Source organism: Hyla sarda, chromosome 8 (assembly GCF_029499605.1).
Source record: "Hyla sarda isolate aHylSar1 chromosome 8, aHylSar1.hap1, whole genome shotgun sequence".
NCBI lineage: Eukaryota > Metazoa > Chordata > Amphibia > Anura > Hylidae > Hyla > Hyla sarda.
In genome coordinates, this window is record NC_079196.1 from 159,117,218 (window position 1) to 159,144,772 (window position 27,555).

General features: G+C 43.5%; 1 protein-coding gene across 6 annotated transcripts in view; it reads right to left on the bottom strand.

The window, feature by feature from the left end:
• Window positions 1-27,555, bottom strand: part of MARF1 (meiosis regulator and mRNA stability factor 1) — a 96,423-nt gene that overhangs the window by 62,456 nt on the left and 6,412 nt on the right. For all 6 annotated transcript variants that reach the window (XM_056536867.1, XM_056536866.1, XM_056536868.1 and 3 more), the window contains exons 2-3: window positions 21,969-22,174; window positions 20,907-21,578 (exon numbers count right to left, since the gene is read on the bottom strand). In XM_056536867.1, coding sequence (XP_056392842.1) covers window positions 20,907-21,578; window positions 21,969-22,118 — 822 coding nt within the window. In that variant the 5' untranslated portion in view covers window positions 22,119-22,174. The remainder of the gene's footprint in view (window positions 1-20,906; window positions 21,579-21,968; window positions 22,175-27,555) is intronic.

A 27,555-nucleotide genomic window follows, 5' to 3' on the forward strand; every position in this document is an offset into this window, starting at 1 on the left:
GCGACAAATGGTTTTTGGGGGGCATGCCGCATTTAGGAAGCCCCTATGGTGCCAGGACAGCAAAAAAAAAAAAAAAAAAAAAAAAACACACATGGCATACCATTTTGGAAACTAGACCCCTCGGGGAACGTAACAAGGGGTAATGTGAACCTTAATACCCTACAGGTGTTTCACGACTTTTGCATATGTAAAAAAAATATATATTTTTTTTTTACCTAAAATGCTTGGTTTCCCAAAATTTTTACAATTTTAAAAAGGGTAATAGCAGAAAATACCCCCCAAAATTTGAAGCCCAATTTCTCCCGATTCAGAAAACACCCCATATGGGGGTGAAAAGTGCTCTGCTGGTGCACTACAGGTCTCAGAAGAGAAGGAGTCACATTTGGCTTTTTGAAAGCGAATTTTGCTCTGGGGGCATGCCGCATTTAGGAAGCCCCTATGGTGCCAGGACAGCAAAAAAAAAAAAAAAAAAAAAAAAACACACATGGCATACCCTTTTGGAAACTAGACCCCTCGGGGAACGTAACAAGGGGTAATTTGAACCTTAATACCCTACAGGTGTTTCACGACTTTTGCATATGTAAAAAAATATATATTTTTTTTTACCTAAAATGCTTGTTTTCCCAAAAATTTTACATTTTTAAAAGGGTAATAGCAGAAAATACCCCCCAAAATTTGTTAGGCAATTTCTCCCGAGTACGGCGATACCCCATATGTGGCCCTAAACTGTTGCCTTGAAATACGACAGGGCTCCAAAGTGAGAGCGCCATGCGCATTTGAGGCCTAAATTAGGGACTTGCATAGGGTTGGACATAGGGGTATTCTACACCAGTGATTCCCAAACAGGGTGCCTCCAGCTGTTGTAAAACTCCCAGCATGCCTAGACAGTCAACGGCTATCTGGCAATACTGGGAGTAGTTTTGCAACAGCTGGAGGCTCCGTTTTGGAAACAGTGGCGTACCAGACGTTTTTCATTTTTATTGGGGAGGGGGGTTGTATAGGGGTATGTGTATATGTAGCGTTTTTTACTTTTTATTTTATTTTGTGTTAGTGTAGTGCAGCGTTTTTAGGGTACAGTCACACGGGCGGGGGTTCACAGTAGTTTCTCGCTGGCAGTTTGAGCTGCGGCAGAAAATTTGACGCAGCTCAAACTTGCAGCCGGATACTTACTGTAATCCTCTGCCCATGTGAGTGTACCCTGTACATTCACATTGGGGGGGGGGGGGGGGACATCCAGCTGTTGCAAAACTACAACTCTCAGCATGTACGGTCTATCAGTGCATGCTGGGAGTTGTAGTTTTGCAACAGCTGGAGGCGCACTGGTTGTGAAACACAGAGTTTGGTAACAAACACAATGGTGTTTTGCAACCAGTGTGCCTTCAGCTGTTGCAAAAGCTACAACCCCCAGCATGTACGGACAGTGGAAGGGCATGCTGGGTGTTGTAGTTATGCAACAGCTGGAGGCATACTATTTGGCTGGGGATGGTGGGGATTGTAGTTATGCAACAGCTGGAGACACACTGGTTTGCTACTTAACTCAGTGTGCCTTCAGCTGTTGCAAAAGCTACAACCCCCAGCATGTACGGACAGTGGAAGGGCATGCTGGGTGTTGTAGTTATGCAACAGCTGGAGGCATACTATTTGGCTGGGGATGGTGGGGATTGTAGTTATGCAATAGCTGGAGACACACTGGTTTGCTACTTAACTCAGTGTGCCTTCAGCTGTTGCAAAACTACAACTCTCAGCAGTCACCGACAGCCAACGGGCATGCTGGGAGTTGTAGTTATGCAACCACCAGATGCACCACTACAACTCCCAGCATGCACTTTAGCTGATTGTGCAAGCTGGGAGTTGTAGTTACACAACAGCTGAAGGTACACTTTTCCATAGAAAGAATGTGCCTCCAGCTGTTGCAAAACTACAAGTCCCAGCATGCCCATAAGGGAATGCTGGGAGTTGTGGTGGTCTGCCTCCTGCTGTTGCATAACTACAGCTCCCAGCATGCCCTTTTTGCATGCTGGGAGCTGTTGCTAAGCAATAGCAGGAGGCTGTCACTCACCTCCAACGATCCTCGCCGCGAAGGTCAGTCCCTCGTCGTCGCCGCCGCTGCTCCTGGGGCCCCGATCCCAACATTAACGCCGGGATCGGGGTCCCCAGCACCCGGGGTGCACGTCCCGCACCCGCTCACGTCCTCCGGAAGAGGGGCGGAGCGGGTTGCGGGAGTGACACCCGCAGCAGGCGCCCTGATTGGTCGGCCGGTAATCCGGCCGACGAATCAGGGCGATCGTGAGGTGGCACCAGTGCCACCTCACCCCTGCTGGCTCTGGCTGTTCGGGGCCGTCTCTGACGGCCCCAATCAGCCAATAATTCCGGGTCACTGGAGACCCGATTGACCGGGAATCCGCCGCAGATCGCTGGACTGAATTGTCCAGCGATCTGCGGCCATCGCCGACATGGGGGGTCATAATGACCCCCCTGGGCGATATGCCCCGATGCCTGCTGAACGATTTCAGCAGGCATCGGGCACCGACTCCGCTCCAGATGGTTGCGGGGGGGCCGGTAAAACACATGACGTTCTCATACGTCATGTGTCCTTAAGGACTCGGAAATGGAGACGTATGAGAACGTCCTGTGTCCTTAAGGGGTTAAAAAATCTTAAACCTTCCAGTACTTAGCTGCTGTATACTACAGAGGAAGTTCTTTTCTTTTTGAGTTTTTCTGTGTGACCACAGTGCTCCCTGCTGACACCTCTGTCCATGTCAGGAACTGTTCAGGGCAAGATAGGTTCACTATGGGGATCTGCTCCTGCTCTGGACAATTCCTGACATTGACAGAGGTGTCAGTAGAGCGCACTATGGTCAGAAAGCTATGACTTCACGGGGCCCCACACCGTCCCCTCCATGTATCTCTATAGTTGAGGTAAAGATGCAGCGTTTGTGCATCCCGTCTCCACCATAGAGCTGTATGGAAGGGCGTGGCATCTACCTCAGTGAGGTAGACAACAAGGGCATTAGCCGCGGCAATACGGGGGGATAATAAGGGTGGGGTGGGGGTCAAGAGAGCGAGATAGCTAAAATATCTAATTCTACATATACTCGCAAAATTAGATATTTTCTTTACTATATGTATAATTATTTTTAAATTAAATATAAAACAAATATAATTCCACACACGCGATTACATTATTTTTTTATTATATATAGTTAAAAAAAAATTTGAGAACACACACACACACACACACACCGTAACCGTATAAGTGTGAATACTAACCACCTGTGGATCAAACACATCGCACAGTGTGAACTGGTTATACAATGCACTTGATGGGGCCATTTGACGGATAAGCTTTTGGATATAAGCCAGTATTGAACACACTGGGCATATGTGCTACTGAATACTGTGCTGATATACACTGTGGACTGTGTGCTGTAGAATGCAAGTTTTTTTGTGAATTTCTATCATGTGAACAGTGACCTGATATTTTGAGACGAACATGTGCAGAATACTGGAGGATTTCTATATAGAGCGTGTAATCTCCTATAGTTGCAAAATTGACTTGAATATGATACACAGTTGTCAATTTGAAGGAGCGGATATGTGATAGTGTGAACTGTGGATTAAGAATTTACGGTCTTCTGTCTAATAACTGATTCCTAATACATTAATTATGCACTATGATCTATGTGGACAGCAATTTGGATCTACAATAGAATATAAATTATGCTGGAATCTTTAGTGATATGTTATCCTTGTATTGTGAAATATCGCCTCTAGTCTGCTTATGTGACACAGTTTTAAAGGTTCCCTCTTAGTTCTTTTTCTTTATACATATAATTATATATATATATATATATATATATATATATATATATATATATATATATATATATATATATATATACACATATATACATATTATATATACATATATATTATATATACATATTATATATACACACACGTTCTAATTATATAAAGATATAATTTTATGTGTGAGATATAATATATTTTAAAGTTTGTATATATTTTTAATAATTCAAAATATATATATATATATATATATATATATATATATATATATATTTAAAAATAATTATTAGAACAAATACATAGAGATCTCTATGAATGAATGAATATATAATATATACATATATACACACTGAAGTTGCAGCAGCACCGTTGGTGAAAAAAAAAATGGAGACTCTTAGCGCACTTTTTGATCAAAACGTGTCCCCCATCCACCACGCAGAGGTGGCCTAATTTGGATGGGACCCTAACACTCATTTCACTCACCTCTGCTGGGCATATGGCCTCTGACTGGGTGACATGCTGGATCCACTATCAATTTAATAACCTCCTGTAAAAAAGCGGAGGGGTGCCACTCTCCCTAACACACACACATATACATAAAATATATAACACATATACACACACACACACACACACACACACACACACACACCTGTAAATGTTGTATTTCTCACAGAAAAGAATTGCAGTAACATGTTTTGCTATACACATGTTTATTCTATTTGTGTGTATTGGAACAAAATAATAATAATAATAATAATAATAAATAAATAAAATAATAAAGAGGGAGAAAAAAAAAAAAGCAAATTGAATATAATGTCACACCAATCTCCAAAAATGGGCTGGACAAAATTATTGGCACCCTTTCAAAATTGTGGAAAAATAAGATTGTTTCAAGCATGCGATTCTCCTTTAACCCCTTAAAGGGGTACTCCGCCCCTAGGGGATAAGATGTCAGATCGCCGCAGTCCCGCTGCTGGGGATCCCCGCTGCGGCACCCCGCTATCATTACAGCACAGAGCGAGTTCGCTATGTGCGTAATGACGGGCGATACAGGGGACGGAGCAGCGTGACATAACGGCCCGTCCCTTAATGCAAATCTATGGGAGGGGACGTGACGACTGCCACGCCCCCTCCCATAGACTTGTATTGAAAGGGTCGGGCCATGACGTCTCGAGGGGCGGAGCCGTAACGCAACGATGCTCCGGCCCCTGTATTGCCCGTCATTATGTGCAGAGCGAACTCGCTCTGTGCTGTAATGATAGCGCAGTGCTGCAGCGGGAATCCCGGGGATCCCCAGCAGTGGGACCGCGGCGATCTGACATCTTATCCCCTATCCTTTGAATAGGGGATAAGATGTCTAGGGGTGGAGTACCCCTTTAAGGACTCAGCGTTTTTCGCATTTTCATTTTTTCCTCATCACCTTCTAAAAATCATAACGCTTTCAATTATGCACCTTAAAATCCATATGAAGGCTTATTTTTTGCGCCACCAATTCTACTTTGCAGGGACAGTCATTTTACCAAAAAATCCACAGCGAAACGAAAAAAAAAAAAATCATTGTGCCACAAAATTGAAGAAAAAATTTCATTTTGTAAATTTTGGGGGCTTCAGTTTCTACGCAGTGTATTTTTTTTGGTCAAAATGACAATCTTTATTCTGTAGGTCCATACGATTAAAAGGATACCCTACTTATATAGGTTTGATTCTGACCCCTGTAACTTTTTATTTTTCCGCGTACGGGCCGGGATGAGGGCTCATTTTTTGCTCCGTGTTCTGAAGTTTTTATCGGTACCATTTTTGTGTTGATCGGACTTTTTGATTGCTATTCATTTTTTTATGATATAAAAAGTGACCAAAAATACGCTATTTTGGACTTTGGATTTTTTTTTTGCGCGTATGCCATTGACCGTGCGGTTTAGTTAATATATTTTATAGTTCAGACATTTACGCACGCGGCGATACCACATGTTAATTTTTATTTACACAGGGTTTTTTTTTATAGGAAAAGGGGGGGGGGGGGGGTGATTCAAACTTTTATTAGGGAAGGGGTTAAATGACCTTTAACTTTTTTTTCACTTTTTTTTGCAGTGCTATAGCTCCCAAAGGGTTAACCGCGTGCGGCACAATGATCAGTGCCGCACGCTGTTAGCCCAGGGTCCCGGCTATCCTTAGCAGCCGGGGCCGACCCGGCGTGATGCGGGGTCACGGCATGACCCCGTTTTTCACACCGGGACCGGGCTCAGGGCATCAGGTACGCCCTGAGTCCTTAAGAGGTTAAGCTCACCTGGGGCAATTAACAGGTGCGAGATATATAAATAAAAAAAATATAAGGGAGAGAAATTCATTTAGTATTTGCATTGTGTGTCTGTGTGCGCGCCACACTAAGCATGGACAACAGACAAGAGGAGAAGAGAACTGTGAAAACTTGGCAAACAAAATTGTGGAAATATATCAACAATCTCAAGAATACAAGTCCATATCCAGAGATCTAGATTTGCCTTTGTCCACAGTGCACAACAACATCAAGAAGTTTGCAACCCATGGCACTGTAGCTAATCTCCCATAACATGGAAGAGAAAAATTTAATGAAAAAAAAAAAAAAAAAAAAGCGTCAACGCAGGATAGTCCAGATGGTGGATAAGCAGCCCCAAACAAGTTCCAAAAGATATGCAAGCTGTCCTGCAGGCTCATGGAGCAGTGTCAGCGCAAACTATCAGTCAACATTTAACCCCTTAAGGACCCGGGCTTTCTGTTTTTTTTTTTCATTTTCAATTTTTCCTCCTTAAAGAGTAGCTATCACTAACTAAAATGTCCCTATTCCCCCTCCCCATCTTTCCCTGACACTATCTACATCTATCCCTGTTTTTTTTATCCTATTAAATTATAAAAATACCTTTTTCCATTCCTCTTCGGTAGCTCAGAGTTGAGCAGTCTCACGAGTGCAGGAAGTCGGCGGGCGGGCCGGTGTGACGTCATCTGAAGCCTCGCCGGCCACCGCTTCCGCCCGTCTTCCTGTATGCTTTGCTCAATGTCGGGAGCGGACATACAGGCTGGGAGGGACGGCAGCCTCTGAGTCTCCTCCTTACGGTTTGGTTTTGCACGTGCCATACAGAGGAGGAGGAGAGTCTTAGAACGGAGCTGCTGTACTGTGCCCAAGATACACTGCAGCTCGCGCGCAAGTTATGAGGAGTGGGAGATGTAAGGGGGGGCGGGGATATTTAAATTTTGCGTGCCGCCGAGCACTGTGCTCGCTCTCTGTTTCCTATACATGCAGAGAGAGCTGTGAGCGCGCATTCCAGACCACGCTGGGGCACGCTGCCCGGCCAGCGTTGGTCCGTGCGTGCTGAAATTCAGCAATGAAAACTCAACCTGAGCCACTTAGGGTGACACCTAGTGGCCAGGTTTGCAAAGTGAAACATTTTTTTTTATAAAAAATATATTAGAAACATTTTTTATTTAGCAAAATCTTTAAAAAAAAAAAAAATTATTAAAATGAGAGTACCCATTTAACTGATCTTTAACACTGATTGATGCATCTCCCTAGGAATGGATCAGTGTTTTCGGTGATTGATTGCTCAAGCCTGGATCTCAGGCTTGAAGCATTCATTCGGCGATTGGACAGCGCAGGAGAAGGTAAGAAGAAGACCTCCTCCTGTACTACAGCTGTTCGGGATGCCGCAGCGATCCCGAACAGCTGCCTGAGCTAGCCGGGCACTTTTAGTTTTGTTTTTAGCCACGCGGCTCAAGCCTACAGGGTTAATAGCACGCGGCATTAGCGGCAGGTCCCGGCTTCCCTATGAAGCTACATTTGCCAAGACTACATTTTGCCAAACTTGAGTAAGCCAAAATCTTTTAGGGAAAGTCATGGAGACAGATGCGACCAAGATAGAGCTTTTTGGTAAAGCACATCATTCTACTGTTTACCGAGGTTCAATTATGTTTTGGGGTTGTTTTGCTGCCTCTGGCACTGGGTGCCTTGAATGAGTGCAAGGCATCATGAAATCTGAGCATTACCAATGGATTTTGGCACTGTACAGCCCAGTGTCAAAAAGCTTGGTTTGCGTTTGAGATCTTTGGTCTTCCAGCAGGACAATGACCCCAAACGTTTGTCAAAAAGCACCCAGAAATGGATGGCAACAAAGCACTAGAGAGTTCTGAAGTGGCCAGCAATGAGTCCAGATCTAAATCCCATTGAACACCTGTGGAGAGATCTTAAAATTGCTGTTGGGAAAAGGCGCCCTTCCAATAAGAGAGACCTGGCGCAGTGTGCAAAGGAAGAGTGGTCCAACATTCCTGCTGAGAGGTGTAAGAAGCTTATTGATGGTTATAGGAAGAGACTGATTTCAGTAATTTTTTCCAAAGGGTGTGCAACCAAATAGTAAGTTAAGCGTGGCAATTTTGTCCAGCCAATTTTTGGAGTTTGGTGTGGCATCATGTCCAGTTTACTCCACCCCCCCCCCCCTCTTTTTTAGGTTTATTTCCAATACACACAAAAGAGAATAAACATGTGTATAGCAAAACATATGTTACTGCAATACTTTTCTGTGAGAAAAACTTCATTTTCTTGGAAAATTTCCGGGTGCCAACATTTATGGCGATCACATATATAAAATTATATATTTAAATTTGAGTAGCCGTATTAGTCCAGTGTTGCAGATCCAAACATTTTGCAATATCTTGTAATACATTTTTTAATGGACTAACAAATTTGAAGTGACAAGCTTTTGGGATTCCTCCCTTTATCAAGTCCAAAGCAAATCTAAGCTCACAAGTAGAAGACACAGGTTACATCTCACAAATATGCAGGGGTTAAGACAATAGATGGAGAATTAAAGATAGGCCATAAATTGTCCTGCTGTAGTGACAGAATAAATAGATAAGGATGAGAAAAGGGAGGGTGGGAGGGGGAGCAGGGGAGAGACTGTAATTAAGCAGGACAAAGTCAGATGCAAAAGAGAATCCATTATAACACAGGTCATAAGAAGTTTTGATAGTGTGATAAGAAGCTCAAATCCACATTGTGAAGTGAAGTCTCCCAGGACTGTATCCACCTTTCACAGCCAGCCGAAGCACCTGGAAGCTGAACTAATTTATGCAGGCTTAAAAAGTCAGCAACCACCGAGCCGCCAGAATCGAAGTACTGTAACGTCGCTCATCTCGAGCAAAGATAAACACATCCTGAATGAATGAACTAATCGTATGAAATACTTTCGTCTTTACATAGTTGAATGTGCTGACAACAAAATCACACAAAAATTAATCGATGGAAATAAAATTTATCAACCCATGTAGGTCTGGATATGGAGTCACACTCAAAATCAAAGTGGAAAACCACACTACAGGCTGATCCAACTTTGATGTAATGTCCTTAAAACAAGTCAAAATGAGGCTCAGTAGTGTGTGTGGCCTCCACGTGCCCGTATGACCTCCCTACAACGCCTGGGCATGCTCCTGATGAGGTGGCGGATGGTCTCCTGAGAGATGTCCTCCCAGACCTGGGCTATAGCATCCGCAAACTCCTGGACAGGTGGATGGAGAGAGACATGATGTCCCAGATGTGCTCAATCAGATTCAGGTCTGGGGAACGGGCGGGCCAGTCCATAGCATCAATGCCTTCCTCTTGCAGGAACTGCTGACACACTCCAGCCACATGAGGTCTAGTATTGTCTTGCATTAGGAGGAACCCAGGGCCAACTGTACCAGCATATGGTCTCACAAGGGGTCTGAGGATCTCATCTCGGTACCTAATGGCAGTCAGGATACCTCTGGCAAGCACATGTAGGGCTGTGCGGCCCCCCCCAAAGAAATGCCACTCCACACCCATTACTGACCCATTGCCAAACCGGTCATGCTGGAGGATGTTATTGGCAGCAGAACGTTCTCCACGGCATCTACAGACTGTAACATGTGCTCAGTGTGAACCTGCTTTCATCTGTGAAGAGCGCAGGGTGCCAGTGGCGAATTTGCCCATCTTGGTGTTCTTGTGCAAATGCCAAAATCCTGCACTGTGTTGGGCTGTAAGCACAAGCCCCAACTGTGGACGTCTGGCACTCATACCACCCTCATTAAGTCTTTTTTTCTGACCGTTTGAGTGGACACATGCACATTTGTGGCCTGCTGGAGGTCATTTTGCAGGGCTCTACCTGCACTACCTGAGCCACTTGTGTGGGTTGTAGACTCCATCCCAGGCTACCACTAGAGTGAAAGCATCGCCAGCATTCAAAAGTGACCAAAACAGCCAGAAAGCATAGGTACGAAGAAGCGGTCTGTGGTCACCACCTGCAGAACCACTCCTTTATTGGGGGGCGTCTTTCTAATTGCCTATAATTTCCACCTGTTGTCTGTTCCATTTGCAATCAGTGTTGCTTCCTGAGTGGACAGTGTGATTTCACAGAAGTGTGATTGATTTGGAGTTACATTGTGTTTAAGTGTTCCCTTTATTTTTTTTAATATTATTATATAATATTAAAAAAAATAAAGGGAACACTTAAACACAATGTAACTCCAAATCAATCACACTTCTGTGAAATCACACTGTCCACTCAGGAAGCAACACTGATTGCAAATGGAACAGACAACAGGTGGAAATTATAGGCAATACATATACATACACACATACATCTATACATACATACACACACACACACACACACACACACACACACACACTTTCAGCACAATTTTTCGTGATGAAAATGCCCCCCTCGGCTTATACTCGAGTGAAAAAAAATAATACTACCGTGGGGGAGGGCCGGGGGGTTTGCCGGGCCATCCATCTTCTCTGCAGGGACCATCCGATTAATGACACTGCATTGACGCCGCCGCACAGGAACGTCCGTGCGCAGCAGACGTCCGTGACGTCAGGGGCGTCCCAGCGCGGCGGCGTCAATGCAGCGTCACTAGTCTGGGACCTCCCGGTGAATATGGACGACCCAGACAGGCTCACCCTCCCCACCAGAATGCGGACGGTCCCTGCAGCTACTAAGCAACAGTACCGAGAGAACTGGGGAAGTGAGTAGACAATGAGGGGGGCCTATATGATGAAGGGGGGGGTGGATATGATTTATTTCCCCTCCTAGGCTTATACTCTAGTCAATAAGTTTTCCCAGGTTTTGGGGGTGAAAGTAGGGGCCTCTGCTTATATTCGGGTCGGCTAATACTCGAGTATATACGGTATGAGTTCTGTATAATATTTTTTAATTAATTAAAAAGTAAAGACTATAATATATTACATACACACACACACATTAAAATTATAAATAGTCTCCCTTTCTCCCCCTCCCTCTTAGCATTCCCTGCTGCTCTATTACATTCTCTGCCTAACTTTAAAGCATACAGCCAACCATGGCAGTGCTAGTGATCACTGCTGTGCTGTTTCCCTCCCCCCACCCCCAATCTAGGTCTTTAACATCCAGTTTTAGCCTGGTATAGTCTGGGCAACAGTGCTCACTGCTTTGCAATCAAGATGGGGGCATTACTTAAAGCACAGCGGGAGGGCAATTCATTTTTTTTAAGTCCCCACCTCACTCTCGAAAGCTTAGCGGCAGAAGCGTCCATGGCCACGCTGCCAATCATCTGTGCCTCCTCTCTGTACAGAACCTTAACCCCTTAAGGACCGGAGGTTTTTCCGTTTTTGCATTTTCGTTTTTTGCTCCTTGCCTTTAAAAAATCATAACTTTCAAATTTACACCTAAAAATCCATATGATGGCTTATTTTTTGCGCCACCAATTCTACTTTGTAATGACGTCAGTCATTTTGCCCAAAAATCTATGGTGAAGCGGGAAAAAAAATCATTGTGCGACAAAATTGGAAAAAAAACGCTGTTTTGTAACTTTTGGGGGCTTCCGTTTCTACGTAGTACATTTTTCGGTAAAAATGACACCTGATATGTATTCTGTATGTCCATACAATTAAAATGATACCCTACTTATATAGGTTTGATTTTGTCGGACTTCTGGAAAAAATCATAACTACATGCAGGAAAATTAATACGTTTAAAATTGTCATCTTCTGACCCCTATAACTTTTTTTATTTTTCCGTGTATGGGGCGGTATGAGGGCTCATTTTTTGCGCCGTGATCTGAAGTTTTTAACGGTACCATTTTTGCATTGATAGGACTTATTGATCACTTTTTATTCATTTTTAAATTATATAAAAAGTGACCAAAAATGCACTATTTTGGACTTTGGAATTTTTTTGCGCGCACGCCATTGACCGAGCGGTTTAATTAATGATATATTTTTATAATTCGGACATTTCCGCACGCGGTGATACCACATATGTTTATTTTTATTTACACTGGTTTTTTTTTTTATTGGAAAAGGGGGGTGATTCAAACTTTTAATAGGGGAGGAGTTAAATGATATTTATTCACTTTTTTTTTTCAGTGTTATAGGTCCCATAGGGACCTATAACACTGCACACACTGATCTTCTATGTTGATCACTGGTTTCTCATAAGAAACCAGTGATCAACGATTCTGCCGCATGACTGCTCAGGCCTGGATCTCAGACACTGAGCAGTCATTCGGCGATCGGACAGCGAGGAGGCAGGAAGGGGCCCTCCCGCAATCCTGTCAGCTGTTCGGGATGCCGCGATTAGCCGCGGCTATCCCGAACAGCCCGACTGAGCTAGCCGGGAACTTTCACTTTCAGCCGCGCGGCTCAGCGATCGGCGCTGCGCGCTATTAGAGGCGGGTCCCGGCTTCACTATGACGCCGGGCCCGCCATGATATGACGCGGGGTTACTGTGTAACCCTGCGTTATATCAGAAGAGCAGGACCAAGGACGTACCGGTACGTCCTTGGTCCTTAAGGGGTTAAATAGGCATTGTCAGATACAAAAAATTTTGATATGTTCTAATAATGTTGATATGTTCTAATAATGTTGATATGTGCAGGGCTCACAGCTGGATGAGACATCCGCCCACTGTCAACCTGTGTCCCGCTACTGTCAGTGAGGACAAGCTGGGAGTTGGAGTTTTGCTAATGCTAGGGGAGATGTGAGCAAACAGCATACTGAGGGAAATAAAAAAGGTGCTAGACACAAAATTAGAGGTACATGGTCAGGATTAGGTACTGAGGGATATTTAAAATAAATTTGTAAGATCTGACAGGTACACTTTAAATTCTCCTAGAGCGAGTTAAGTGTCAATCTATATATAAACACCAGCAGACCATGAGCATAGTGCCCAAGGTCACACAAACCATTCATTCCATTCTCCACCCTTAAACTTTGCGTTTTGTAAACCCATTAGTGAAAAGAAATGTTAAAGTAATACTTAAAACAATGCAAGCGCTGTGTGTCACATTAACTTATTATTTCTTGCAGTGCAAGTGGATAAACACACTGCTGCAATATTTAAATAAAAAATAAAAAACTAAGCACATCTATATATTATATAAAACTGTGTGTGTGTCTGTGTGTTTGTATGTACAGTATGTGTGTGTGTGTGTGTGTGTATGTTCCAGCATCACATCCAAAAGGCTAAAGATATTAACATGAAACGTGGCACACGTTACTTATGTCAACAACAAACATAGGATAGGTGATTTAACCCTTACTCACCCCCATTTGTCAGGGGCCGGGTTTATGTTTAAAGTACCATGCAAATCAATGGGAAATGTATGTTCCCACATAACTTCCATACGGCTGGAGATATTTCAATACCTGGTACACATACCGAGGACCGGGATCCCACAACAATATATGAGAACGGGATATGAAGTCAAAAGCTTCCTCCTTTGTTTATTTTCCTCCCTAACAAGGATTAGGAAGGAAAAACTTGGCAATGCCGGGTATTCAGCTAGTACTTTCATACAGAAGAGCAATCACAGTGCAAGGGCTTCATTCACACAATGTTGCGTGCCCGGCCGGATGTCCGGGGAGTATATCTGCCCACATTCACTTATTTCTTTTTGTCTCACTGTCACTTTTTGCGTGTTGTGTGTCCACAGGATTTGTCAGGATGCGGTAGCCCTTCTGGGTGTCCCTCCTGGCGGTCTAGGGGAGGTGTGTGTGGCCATTAGGTTCCGCACCTCCCTGCAAACACCCCGGGTACTCCTGCTTTGGCAGGGTACCTACCGTTATCGGCTCTGCAGGCAGATACCTTGGCTAATGCCAAGGGGGATGCCGAGAGCATTTGTGGTCCCCTAGTAGCTTCGGCGAAAAGGGACATCGAACCTGGAACCTCGCAGGTACCTTTTGGTCCGGAGGCGAAGGGTAAGGTTTGTTGGGGGGCCTCTCTCCTATCGGAGAAGGGCTTGCGATAGACCACATTCTTTGTGCACTTTTTTTAGTGTAACACGTTTGCACTTTTTCTTGCACTTTGGGTGATTCGAGAGCACGTTTCTCGACTTAAAAAGAAAAAAAAACAATGTTGAGTGACTAGCCATACCAATACAGATGTAAGGACTCGGGAGTCCCTCAGAGATGGTGACCAACAAGCTGCCCGCCACATTTTATGTTACTCATCCTGTACAGCCCAGAAGTTTACAAGTCTCCCTCCACCAAGGTGCTGCAGCTGCCCGCACTTTTCTTCCTTATTAATAGCTCTGCTACAACTATACTATGTTACCTAGCTTCCTCACTATACTAACTAGATCTCAATGTAAAAGTTTTCTGTGGAGTATTCAACAAATAGAACTGATGAAAATTCGAAAATATTCTCCATTGACTACAACACTCTGCTGTCTGTCACTCAGTCACTGCCTAATTCATTCAACAATATGGGAGTCCATGCTCAAAAACTGTAGTTAATTGATGTCTTCTATGTAGGACAGTATCAAAACCCTTACTAAAATCTAGATAAGTGATGTCTACTGCACCTTCGCCATAATTTTAGTCAACCAAAAATTATTATTATTATTTTTTTTTTTTTTTTTTAACAAGACTAGTGTGACGTGATCTTCCTGAAGTATGCAATCACTTTGAGAAAGAAAAACTGTTTAAAAGCTGAACCGGTCATGACTTTTGTTACCTGAACCACAAATCCAAGATGTGAAGCAACTGGGGACTGCCCTGGTGACTCAGGGTGTATGGAGCATGAAAGGGATAAGTTCAGTGGTGTAGGGGACTACTTGTCCAAGGGACTAAAATGGAGCACAATCTACTTGTCCCTCATTACTATCCACTTGTCCTGGTACACAAAATAAATTGTAACCAATATATCATGTAAATAAGGTTTCATTAATTTTTTTGCACTTTCGCTTTTTCTTTCTCATCCAATAACCACCATAACTTTATTTTTCCCCTCTACAGACCCATATGGGGCTTGTTTTTTGGAGTACCAATTGGAATTTGCAATGACATCTTTCATTTTTCCCTTAGATATGTTCAGAAAAAAATAATTTAAAAAGTGAAAAAATAAAAAAGTTTAGCAAATTAGTGTTTTTTACGCCACCTTGTGGTCAAACATATTACTGTGATGCTGTAATCAGGCTGACCTAATGTAATACCAAATTTGTTTTCATTTTCATCATGTGTTACTAATTAACCCCTTCAGGACCAAGCCCATTTTGGCCTTCAGGACCGGAGCGTTTTTTTTGCACATCTGACCACTGTCACTTTAAACATTAATAACTCTGGAATGCTTTTAGTTATTCTGATTCAGACACTGTTTTTTCGTGACATATTCTACTTTAACATAGTGGTAAATTTTTGACGATACTTGTATCCTTTCTTGGTGAAAGATCCGTAAATTTGATGAAAAATTAGAAAATTTTGCATTTTTCTAACTTTGAAGCTTTCTGCTTGTAAGGAAAATGGATATTACGAATACATTTTTTTTTGTTTCACATATACAATATATACAATATGTCTACTTTATGTTTGCATCATAAAATTGATGTGTTTTTACTTTTGGAAGACACCAGAGGGCTTCAACGTTCAGCAGCAATTTTCCGATTTTTCACAAAATTTTCAAACTCACTATTTTTCAGGGACCAGTTCAGGTTTGAAGTGGATTTGAAGGGTCTTCATATTAGAAATACCCCACAAATGACCCCATTATAAAAACTGCACCCCCCAAAGTATTCAAAATGACATTCAGTCAGCATTTTAACCCTTTAGGTGTTTCACACGAATAGCAGCAAAGTGAAGGAGAAAATTCACAATCTTCATTTTTTACACTCGCATTTTCTTGTAGACCTAATTTTGGAAATTTTACAAGGGGTAAAAGGAGAAAATTTTTACTTGTATTTGTAGCCCAATTTCTCTCGAGTAAGCACATACCTCATATGTCTATGTAAAGTGTTCGACGGGCGCAGTAGAGGGCTCAGAAGGGAAGGAGCGACAAGGGGATTTTGGAGAGTACGTTTTTCTGAAATGGTTCTTGGGGGGCATGTTGCATTTAAGGAAGCCCTTATGGTGCCAGAACAGCTAAAACCCCCCACATGGCATACCATTTTGGAAACTAGACCCCTCGGGGAATGTAACATGGGATAAAGTGAGCCTTTATACCCCACAGGTGTTTCACGACTTTTGCAAATGTAAAAAAAAATATATAATAATTTTTACCTATAATGCTTGTTTTCCCAAAAATGTTACATTTTAAAGAGGGTAATAGCAGAAAATACCCTAAAAAAAATTTGAAGCCCAATTTCTCCCGATTCAGAAAACACCCCATATGGAGGTGAAAAGTGCTCTGCTGGCACACTACAGGTCTCAGAAGAGGAGTAGTCATATTTGGCTTTTTGAAAGCAAATTTTGCTCTGGGGGCATGCCGCATTTAGGAAGCCCCTATGGTGCCAGGACAGCAAAAAAAAAAAAAAAAAACCACATGGCATACCATTTTGGAAACTAGACCCCTCGGGGAACGTAAAAAGGGGTAATGTGAACCTTTATACCCCACAGGTGTTTCACGACTTTTGCATATGTAAAAAAAAAAATTTTTTTTTTACCTAAAATGCTTGTTTTCCCAAAACATCCAGCTGTTGCAAAACTACAACTCCCAGCATGCGCTGACAGACTGTACATGCTGAGAGTTTGTTTTGCAACAGCTGTAGGCACACTGGTTATGTATCACTGAGTTTGTGACCTTACTCAGTGTTTCAAAACCAGTGTGCCTCCAGCTGTTGCAAAACTACAACTCTCAGCAGTCACCGACAGCCAACGGGCATGCTGGGGAGTTGTAGTTATACAACCAGCAGATGCATCACTACAACTCCCAGCATGCACTTTAGCTGTTTGTGCAAGCTGGGAGTTGTAGTTATACAACAGCTGAAGGTACACTTTTCCATAGAAAAAATGTGCCTCCAGCTGTTGCAAAACCATAAGTCCCAGCATGCCCATAAGGGAATGCTGGGAGTTGTGGTGGTCTGCCTCCTGCTGTTGCATAACTACAGCTCCCAGCATGCCCTTTTTGCATGCTGGGAGCTGTTGCTAAGCAACAGCAGGAGGCTGTCACTCACCTCCAACGATCCTTCGCCACGCAGGTCAGTCCCTCGTCGTCGCCGCTGCTCCTGGGGCCCCGATCCCAACTTTAATGCCGGGGATCGGGGTCTCCAGCACCCGGGGTGCATGTCCCGCACCCGCTCACGTCCTCCGGAAGAGGGGCGGAGCGGGTTGCGGGAGTGACACCCGCAGCAGGCGCCCTGATTGGTCGGCCGATAATCCGGCCGACGAATCAGGGCGATCGTGGGGTGGCACCAGTGTCACCTCACTCCTGCAGGCTCTGGCTGTTCTCTGACGGCCCCGATCAGCCAGTAATTCCGGGTCACCGGAGACCCGATTGACCCGGAATCGCTGCAGATCGCTGGACTGAATTGTCCAGCGATCTGCGGCCATCGCCGACATGGGGGGGGCACAATGACCCCCCCTGGGCGATATGCCGGGATGCCTGCTGAACAATTTCAGCAGGCATCCGGTCCCCAACCGGCTAGCGGTGGGGACCGGAATTCCCACGGGTGTATGGATACGCCCTCGGTCCTTAAGGACTCGGAATGCAGGGCGTATCCATACGCCCTATGTCCTGAAGAGGCTAAAAAAAAAAAAAAATTTTTTATTACCATTTTCTGACCCCTATAACATTTTTAGTTTTCCGTATACAGAGCTGTATGAGGGTTCATTTTTGCGCTGTAATCTGCTGTTTGTATCGGTACCATTTAGTATTGATCGGACATTTTGATTTTTATCAGTATCATTTTTGTTTTGATTGGACTTTTTGATTGCTTTTTATTCATTTTTTAACCCCTTAATGACAATGGACGTAAATGTACGTAATGGTGACGCGTCATGCCCGGCAGGTCCCGGCTGATAGCAGCAGCCAGGGACCCGCCGGTAATGGCGGACATCCGCGATTGTGCGGATGTCCGCCAATAACCCCTCTGATGCCGTGATCAATACAGATCACGGGATCTGGGGTAGTTTGAATGGACGATCGGATCGTCCGCAGCGCTGCCGCGGGGAGCCGATCATCCAGCATGGCGGCCGGAGGTCCCCTCACCTTGCTCCAGCCATCTCCCGTGGTCTTCTGCTCTGGTCTGAGATCGAGCAGACCAGAGCAGAAGATCACCGATAATACTGAGCAGTGCTGTGTCCTATACATAGCACTGCACAGTATTAGCAATCAACTGATTGCAATGAATAGTCCCCTATGGGGACATAAAAAGTAAAAAAAAATAAAAATATTTGAAAAATCCCCTCCCTCAATAAAAATTAAATGTCAGTTTTCCCCCCCATTTTACTCCCCCCCCCCCAAAAAGCATTAAAATACACATATTTGGTATTGCCGCGTGTGTAAAAATATGAACTATTAAAATATATTGTTAATTATCCCATACGGTGAACTGCGTAAAAATTTTTTTAAAAGTCCAAAATTGCTGCTTTATGTCAAATTTTATTTAAAAAACAAACAAAATGAATAAAAAGTAAAACCTAAGCAAACGTGGTACTCATAAAAACTACAGATCATGGCGCAAAAAATGAGCCCTCATATCGCCCCATATACAGAAAAATGAGAAAGTTATAGGTGGTCAAAATAGGGCAATTTCAAACATACTAATTTTGTTAAAATGGTTTGAGATTTTTTTTAAGCGGTACAATTATAGAAAAGAATATAATCATGGGTATCATTTTAATCGTATTGACTAGAGGTGAGCGAACTTACAGTAAATTCGATTTGTCACGAACTTCTCGGCTCGGCAGTTGATGACTTATCCTGCATAAATTAGTTCAGCTTTCAGGTGCTCCGATGGGCTGGAAAAGGTGGATACAGTCCTAGGAAAGAGTCTCCTAGGACTGTATCCACCTTTTCCAGCCCACCGGAGCCCCTGAAAGCTGAACTAATTTATGCAGGAAAAGTCATCAACTGCCGAGCCGAGAAGTTCATGATGAATCAAATTTACTGTAAGTTCGCTCATCTCTAGTATTGACCCACAGAAGAAAACATGTCATTTTTACCGGAAAGTGTACAGCGTGAAAACAAAACCTTCCAAAATTTGCTAAATTGCGGTTTTCTTTTCAATTTTCCCACATAAATATTTGTTTGGTTGCACCGTACATTTTATGGTAAAATAAGTGATGTCATTACAAAGTACAATTGGTGACGCAAAAAACAAGCCCTCATATGGGTCTGTGGATGGAAGTATAAGAGTTATGATTTTTAGAAGGCGAGGAGGAAAAAACGAAAATGCAAAAATAAAATTGGCCTGGTCCTTAAGGCCAAAATGGGCTTGGTCCTTAAGGGGTTAATGTTATAAAAAGTGACTTAAAATAAGCAATTTTGGACTTTGGTATTTTTTTACGTGTAAGCCATAGACATTTACGCACAAGGCGATACAAGGTTTTTTTGTTTTTTTTATTGGGAAAAGGGGGGCGATTCTGACGGAAGGGGTTAAATGATCTTTATTAACACTTTATTTTCACTTTTTGTGCAATGTTATAGCTCCAAATAGGGGGCTATAACACTGCACACACTGATCTTCTACACAGATCACTGCCCGGCAATAGCCAGGCATTGATCAGTGTTCTCACCGCTCGACACCTTTACACTCTTAGTCGTCCCTTAGGGAACACTGAGAAGGAATAAATAGATTCCTCATACAGATTAATGAAGTTCTATAGAACTCCATTGATCTGTGTGATCTTTGCTCATTTCATTGAGCCTGCTCCAGGCAGGCTCAACCAAATACAGATCCACCTCTATAGTGGATTGCCCCCCCATGATTGCACTGCGGGGGATGGTTTTAAGACCCCTTTAGATGGCTGCTGTCAAAGCTGACAGCGGTGATCTAAAGGCTTAATAGTCGCCCGAGGCGATCGTCGCATGCCAACTATTAGAGGCAGCCCCCAGAGTACAGCAATCAGCTGGGGCCTCTGGGTATGGAGCGGGCACAAGTCAAGAGCCCGCTCCATACACCCTGAGCGCTGGCATCTCAAAATTAGAGTTCTGGTGTGAGGTGCGAACTGCATCCGTTCTGCACCTCACACGGGCCCTGCCTTCCCAACGTTGGGCTAAACGCATGAAAAGTTTACCTGCCCGGCGCTTCTTGTCCTGGGCGATAGGATTTCCACATCCCTGAAGTTTACATTAAAGCAAGTGATTTCTTATCCTTTCAACATGCCTTCACTTTATAAGGTTGGAATACTCAAAATATTTCTTTTTTTACATTAAAAAACAAATTACCCTTTAAAATCCACAGCAAGATCGCCAGGTGTGTAATTACCCTTAGGGACATAGCAAGGGCTACAATCAAATGGGTACTAGCAGATTAACAATGCCATCACTGCAAAGGACAGCCCATTCTTCCTTTTGAAAGATCCGTCAGTGTCACCGGCACTACCCATACATACAGAACTTTTTAAAGAGGACCTGTGTGCAGCTAGGGAACTGGAGTCAGCCCCATCTACTTTATGCAGCCCATGCAAAAAAAAAAATTCATTTTGGGATTAACATATCCCTTTAATGCTAAATGCTGTACAGTGCAATCTTCCATCCTTTTCTTTGTGTTTCTATTAACTCCTTTTTAGTATAAATAAAAACTGCAAACTACTGCAAAGCACTGCTGACCAATTAACAGGATCAGACCATTATATCAGTGGCAGCTGTATGAAAAAAAAAATTATATAAATTTTTTTTTTTACATAAACTAACCTTTTCCAAGCAGACATCGCAAAAGGAAGAGCCTTTGAGAAATACAGAAGGTGCTGTGTTCAAATGAAGAGAACTTGTGCAAAGACGTGATAACATTTCAGACTGTGCAAGATGTTCTTTTAGACGTAGTGTAGGCCCATTAGAGAAGTCTGTGTAAGGATAGTATCCAGGAGAAGTCCCAAAAGATGGAAGCTGAAATTTGTGAAGGTCACCGTGAAACTGGTTTAAACGCACATTCGTACAGCAAGGAACGGCATGAGGGTGGTGAAGGTGGCAGGGAGACAGACGTTTTTCCAAACACACATTCGAGCAGTTGGGTGTGTGGCTGCTGCACGGCCCTGATGCAGCCACATTTTTGTATGGACTTTCAGGAGGTAAAGGTAGACCTGGGGCTACCTGACAGGTAATTGTGCCAGTGACATTGTTGTCCAGAATAGGTTTAGTATGAATAAAACCACTCCCATTGAAACGAATATCAGATGTGCAAGAGGTGCTATTAGAACAAAGTGCACAACAGCTTACTTTGGATCCAATCTGAAGATGGATTGGCTTTATGGGAGGAGGTTGGATTTTGGAGAGTGGAAAGCTAGCTGTGCGAGGTTGGAGTGGGGGTGGGGGAGGTGGTATATCTTTCAAATCCACAGTAGGTCTAGGGGACGCCATGTTGTCATTCTGTAAGTAAAGAAGAGATTACTGCAAGAGACAAATAGCAAGCAACCAAATGACAAAGCTTCAAAAAAGGTGCTTACAACAATACATTTCAAAATATATATTATAATAAAAAATTTATATATATATATATATATATATATATATATATATATATATATATATATATATATATATATATATATATACACACACACATACATACATACACACACACACACACGATAAGAATTGTGATAAAAGTAAAGCGATCTAATGGAAACATGCTAGGATTACTAGACAGAAGTACCTGAAAAATAATCCCATCTTCCATCCACTAGTAACACATTAATAGGAAAATATACTGCTTCACCTAGCTAAAGGAGTATGTATCTAGCAGGGACATTATCTTACCGGAGTCTCTCCAGCAGCAGGTAATGCCTGATCAACAGCCGAGAAGCAATTTGAGAGTTTCCATAACCAGGGCTCAGCATCCTTATCTTGTCTCTGAAGCCAACCAACAGACTTGCTACAAAGGTTCACCTTCTCATTCCCCTCCATCATACAGCCACTTGCAGCACTTCAGCATCCTATAGGCCACCTTTCTTTCATTCTTCCTTCTGAAACAAACAATGGTCAAGGGCTTGAACATTTTATAGTTATTTACATGGAAAGGGACAATTTGTGATAGTTCTGTACAAGATAACCCCCCCCCCCATTCGACTTTAATATATCAGGGCGAGCGATTCTCTAAGCTGCACTGTGATGCAGCAGCGATACCAGATGCCTTGGGGAAAAGTAAATGATTTGCTTGTTTTTATGAAGGGATAGACTGTGCATCCATAAAATCAAACCTTACCACCAGAGTACCCCTTTAGGTGTCAGAACCTATTACAAGAACATGAGATACATTCTGAATGGCTGTGCAGTTTCAGATAAATTCTAGTTGTAACTGGCTTGGAAAGGTTTGGTGGTGATTGATGGAATTCGCACTTTACACAAATTGGGTCCTGGCTGAATTTTGGACTGGACTTGGAATGATTTCTCTGAAACTGCAGTCATTCACAGTGAATCCTTGTCAGGGGTGTGGAAATTTTATAAAAAAACTACTTGTCCATGGGACTAAAATGGAGCAAAATCTACTTGTCCTTCATGACGATCCACTTGTCCCGGCCAATTTTCGCTTTTATGCTCAAATTTTTTCCTCCTCGCCCTATAATAGCCATAACTACCTACTATAATGATACCTTTTACTTTTTCAATAACATTCTCTGAACGAAAAAAAAAAAAAAAATGTTATATTATATATATATATATATATATATATATATATATATATAAATATTTTAAGGGAAGTGAAATTGAAATAGTAAAAGATAATTTTACAGATTTGGTGTTTTTCTTTTCGGCGCCATTTACCTTGTGGTTGAGGTAACATGTTAGTTTTATACTTTAGGCGCCTGATTACAGCGATACCAGATTTGTATCGTTTACGTCATGTTTTACTAATTCTGAACTTTTTCAAATGTTTTTAATTGCCATTTTTTAACCCCTGTAGCTTTATTTTTTTTCCTGCATACCAGGCTGTATGAGGGCTCATTTTTTGCGCCATAATCTGTTATTTGTATCGGTACCATTTTGGTATTGATCTGACTTTTTAATCGCTTTTAACTTTTTTTTTTTCTTCTGGGATATTATAAAAATTGCAAATCTGTGGTTTGGTATTTTTTTTACATTTACTGTACGGGATACATAATGTTATATTTTAATAGGTTGTACAATTACGCACAAAGCGATACCAAATATGTTTACATGTTTTATATAGGAAAAGGGGGTGATTTGAACTTTTAACATGGAAGGGGTTAATGCAGCGGTCTTCAAACTGTGGCCCTTCAGATGTTGCAAAACTACAACTCCCAGCATGCCCGGACAGCCAACGGCTGTCCTGGCATGCTGGGAATTGTAGTTTTGTAACATCTGGAGGGGCACAGTTTGAAGACCACTGGGTTAATGTTTGTCTTTCAAACTTTTATCAAAACTTTTTTTTTTTTCTTTCACACTTTAGATTCCTCAGACAGATGAATAGAGTTCTATTGAACTCTATTAATCTGTGTGCTCTGTGATCCATTGATAGAGCCTGGTCCAGCCAGGATCTATCAATGACAGAGCAGGACAGGAGGAAGCAGAGGTAAGTCCTCCGGCTACCTCCATAGTGGATTTCCCCCTCGATCGCGCTGCGGGGGCGATCCACCCCACCAGGGAGCATTGACATGTCCCTTTAGACGCCGCTGTCCGCTTTGACAGCGGCGATCTAAAGGGTTAATAGCCAGCCGCGGCGATTGCCGCATGCTGGCTATTAGCGGCGGCCCCCGGCTACTGAGAACAGCCGGGGGCTGCAGAGTATGGAGCGGGCAGGAGTCCCGAGCCCGCTCCATACTTCCCTGTGAGCGCCGCATGCATCTCACCGTGCAGACGTGCCTCCTCCCCTCAGCTCTCCGAAGCTACAGCTGGGTGGAGTGAAGGCAGAGGACACAGGTCTGCACGGGGAGCAAGAAGCCACGCCCCCTCATCTCCCCCCCCCTGCACGTCTGCAGAGCAGGGGAGAGAAGACATACACAGCTTCTCATCTCCCCTGCTCTGCTTCGGAGGACACAGGCTGCAGAGTATTGAGCGGGCAGGAGTCGGGAGCCCGCTCCATACAGACTGCAGATCGCCATCGCACTTGTCAGGTCCGGCCCTGCTTGCCCGAAGCCGGGCTAAGGGCCGGACAAATTCACCTGCCCGGCGCCCAAAACGGCTAGTCCTGGGCGATAGGAATTCCACATCCCTGCTTGTGATAAGGGAGTCAGTCACAGACCGTGCTATCGGTAAGATTAGAAAGAAGCACATTGGCCCCGATTTATCAAAAAGTTTGTAGAGATTATTTTCCGGTATATTTGGTGCAACTCCGCTATTTGCATCCCATCGCTCATCTTGACATCTTTCTCACGTAGACTTTTTACTTTTCACTTCAACCTGATTTATCAACTGCGACTGTCGCAGATCTAGGCGCATCTGATTAAAAAGCTCCAGGAATCTACACCAGCTCCAGTATGGTTCTGCTTTTCTGACTACCTGATCACGGATCACACAGATTTACATCCCCACCTTATCTCCCACCCGCCCGCGCATCTCCCATCTGTCTGCTACCTATTGCAAGATTACAACTCCCAGCATGCACTTACAGTGAAGGAATGCTGGGAGTTGTAGTCTTGTAGATGGCGAGAGATATGCGGTGGGGGCGGGCGATGTAAATCAGTGCCCCGGTCATTAAGTGAGGGTAGCGGGGATTTAATCAGGCTGCAGAGTGGCGCCGTGAAGTTTTTGGAGTCCAATATAATTTCCCCATTTCACACTGGGTCCCGTCATTGGCCAGGACCGAGCAGCCAATCACAGGTCCCGGTAGGAAATTTGATTTTACAGTAGGGACTAAAACTCTGCGGCTCCGTTTTATGTTAAAAAGAAGCCCATGCTGGCATCACTCTGCAGCTGCCCGGGACTCCCGCAGCCGGGTGGGGAGATGTACAGGAGCCGTGCCTGCCATCCCTCATCACTGCGGTACACACAAAGATGGCAGGGACGGCTCCCAGACCGGCTGCAGTAGTCCCGGGCGGCTGCAGTGTTATGTCAGCCTGGGCTCCGACCACAGAGTTAACTGTCATTTCAAATTTCTCGCTGGGTCCCGTGTCACGGGACTCGGCGGGAAATATGAAATTACAGTGATTTTCTGATCACCGCAGGCCAGAGAGCAGAGCGCATTACCGCCAGCTTGCACAACTACAACTCCCAGCGTGTCCTTACAATAAGGACTTGCTGGGAGTTGTAGTTGTGGGTCAGGGGCGGGTGACAAGCTTGTCACCTGCCCTCTGCTGCACAACTACAACTCCCGGCATGCCATTACTGTAAGGGCATGCTGGAGTTGTAGTCATGCAGGGGAGGGGGGGGGGGGGGTAGGTTATAAGCTTGTCACTTGCCCGCACCACATGACTACAACTCCCAGCATGTCCTTACTGGGAGTTGTAGTCGTGCGGAATGGGAGATGCAAGGGTAGGTGACAATAAATGTATTGAACTGTTTTTTTTTTTCTCATTTCTAATCCATGTATCCTGTGGACTACTTTGGATTCGGTGGACTGCATCGATGATCAGCGTTGTTCTTTCAGTTTAATGTTAATAAAATGGTTAACACGGGCTTGTGGGGGAGTGTTCTTTTGGAATAAAACATTTAAAAAAAAAAGTGTTGTGCTTTATTTATTAATTTTATTTACTTGACAGGCTTAGTAGTGGAAGCTATCTTATAGACTGAGTCCATTACTAAGCGGGGGCTTAGCGTTAGCCACAAAAACACTAGCGCTAACCCTCATTACCCACCTCCACAGGGGTGCCAGGAAGAGCTGGCACCAACAGGCCCGGAGCATCAAAAATGGCACTCCTGGGCCTAGGCAGTAACAGGCTGACGTTGTTTAGGCTGGGGAGGTCCAATAACAATGGTCCTCGCCCACCCCGGTAACCTCAAGCTGTTGCTGCTTTCCTTGGTATTTGGCTGAAAATAAAAATAGGGAGAACCCTATGCGTTTATTTTATTTTTTTGCATAAATAAAATATTTTAAAAAATGAAGCATAAAAAAAAAAATAAAGGTTCCCTCTATTTTTTATTCTCCGCCAAATACAAACCAAGCAGCAACAGCCTGATGTTACCAGGGTGAACAAGGACCATTGTTACTGGCCCTCCCCTGCCTAAATAACACCAGCCTGTTGCCGCCTAGGCGCGCCATTTTTGACACACTAGGCCTGTTGGTACTGGCTCTTCCCGGCACAACTGTGGCAGTGGGTACTGGGGTAATAATTGGGGATAGCGCTAGCTGTTTTTGTGGCTAACACTAAGCCCAGCTTAGTAGTGGAAGCTGTCTTATAGAGGGAGTCCATTACTAAGCCTGTCAAGTAAATAAAATTTAAAAAACGCTAACACGTTGAAAATAGATTAATAAAACACTCCTCCAAAAGCCCTCGTTAAACATTTTATTAACAAACACTGGTCACCATAGTCATCCAAATCAAAAGTAATCCACAGGATACACTGATATGAAACGAGAAGAGAAAAAAATAAAAATAAATAAAAGTTAGCACTTTTTAGGGGGAGAAAAAAAGTTACAAAAAAAAAAAATGAGAAAAAAAAAAATATTATATATATATATTTTTTTTTTTTATTATCTCTCAAATCAAAAAATGTTGCAGTATCTTGTAATACCTTTTTTTATTGGACTAACAGAATTTTATACAGAAAAGCTTTCGGGATTCCTCCTTTTATCAAGTCCAGAGTTAATCTAAGCTCACAAGCAGAAGACACAGGTTACATCTCACAAATATGCAGGGGTTAAAGGGGTACTCTGCCCCTAGACATCTTATCCCCTAGGTCCCGCTGCTGGGGACCCCCTGGATCTACCATACAGCACACACCTGTAGAGGCTTTGGGAACCGCTGGAGGTCCTCAGGCTGAGTCCATCTCGACCACCGGGACGGACGATCCTGACGTCACAACGCCGCCCCTCAATGCAAGTCTATGGGTGGGGGCGTCACGATCTTCCGTCCCGGTGGTCGAGATGGACTCAGCCTGAGGACCTGCAGCGGTTCCGGGAGCCGATACAGGTGGGTCCCCGGCGATCTGACATCTTATCCCCTTTGGAGAGGGGATAAGATGTCTAGGGGCGGAGTACCCCTTTAAGACAATAGATGTGGCGAATTCACACTGATAGATATAGAGATAGATAGATAGATATATCTATCTATCTATCTATCTATCTGTGTGAATTTGCCACACAGAAGTTTACCACATCATGTTAAAGCATTATTCTGAATGTTAGATAAAAAAATTATAGTTAAATCATGAGTTATAGATAGCATGATGTGCTTTATTCAAGATATGGCATTAAAGGTAGAAAAGGCATGTGCAGAGTACACAAAAA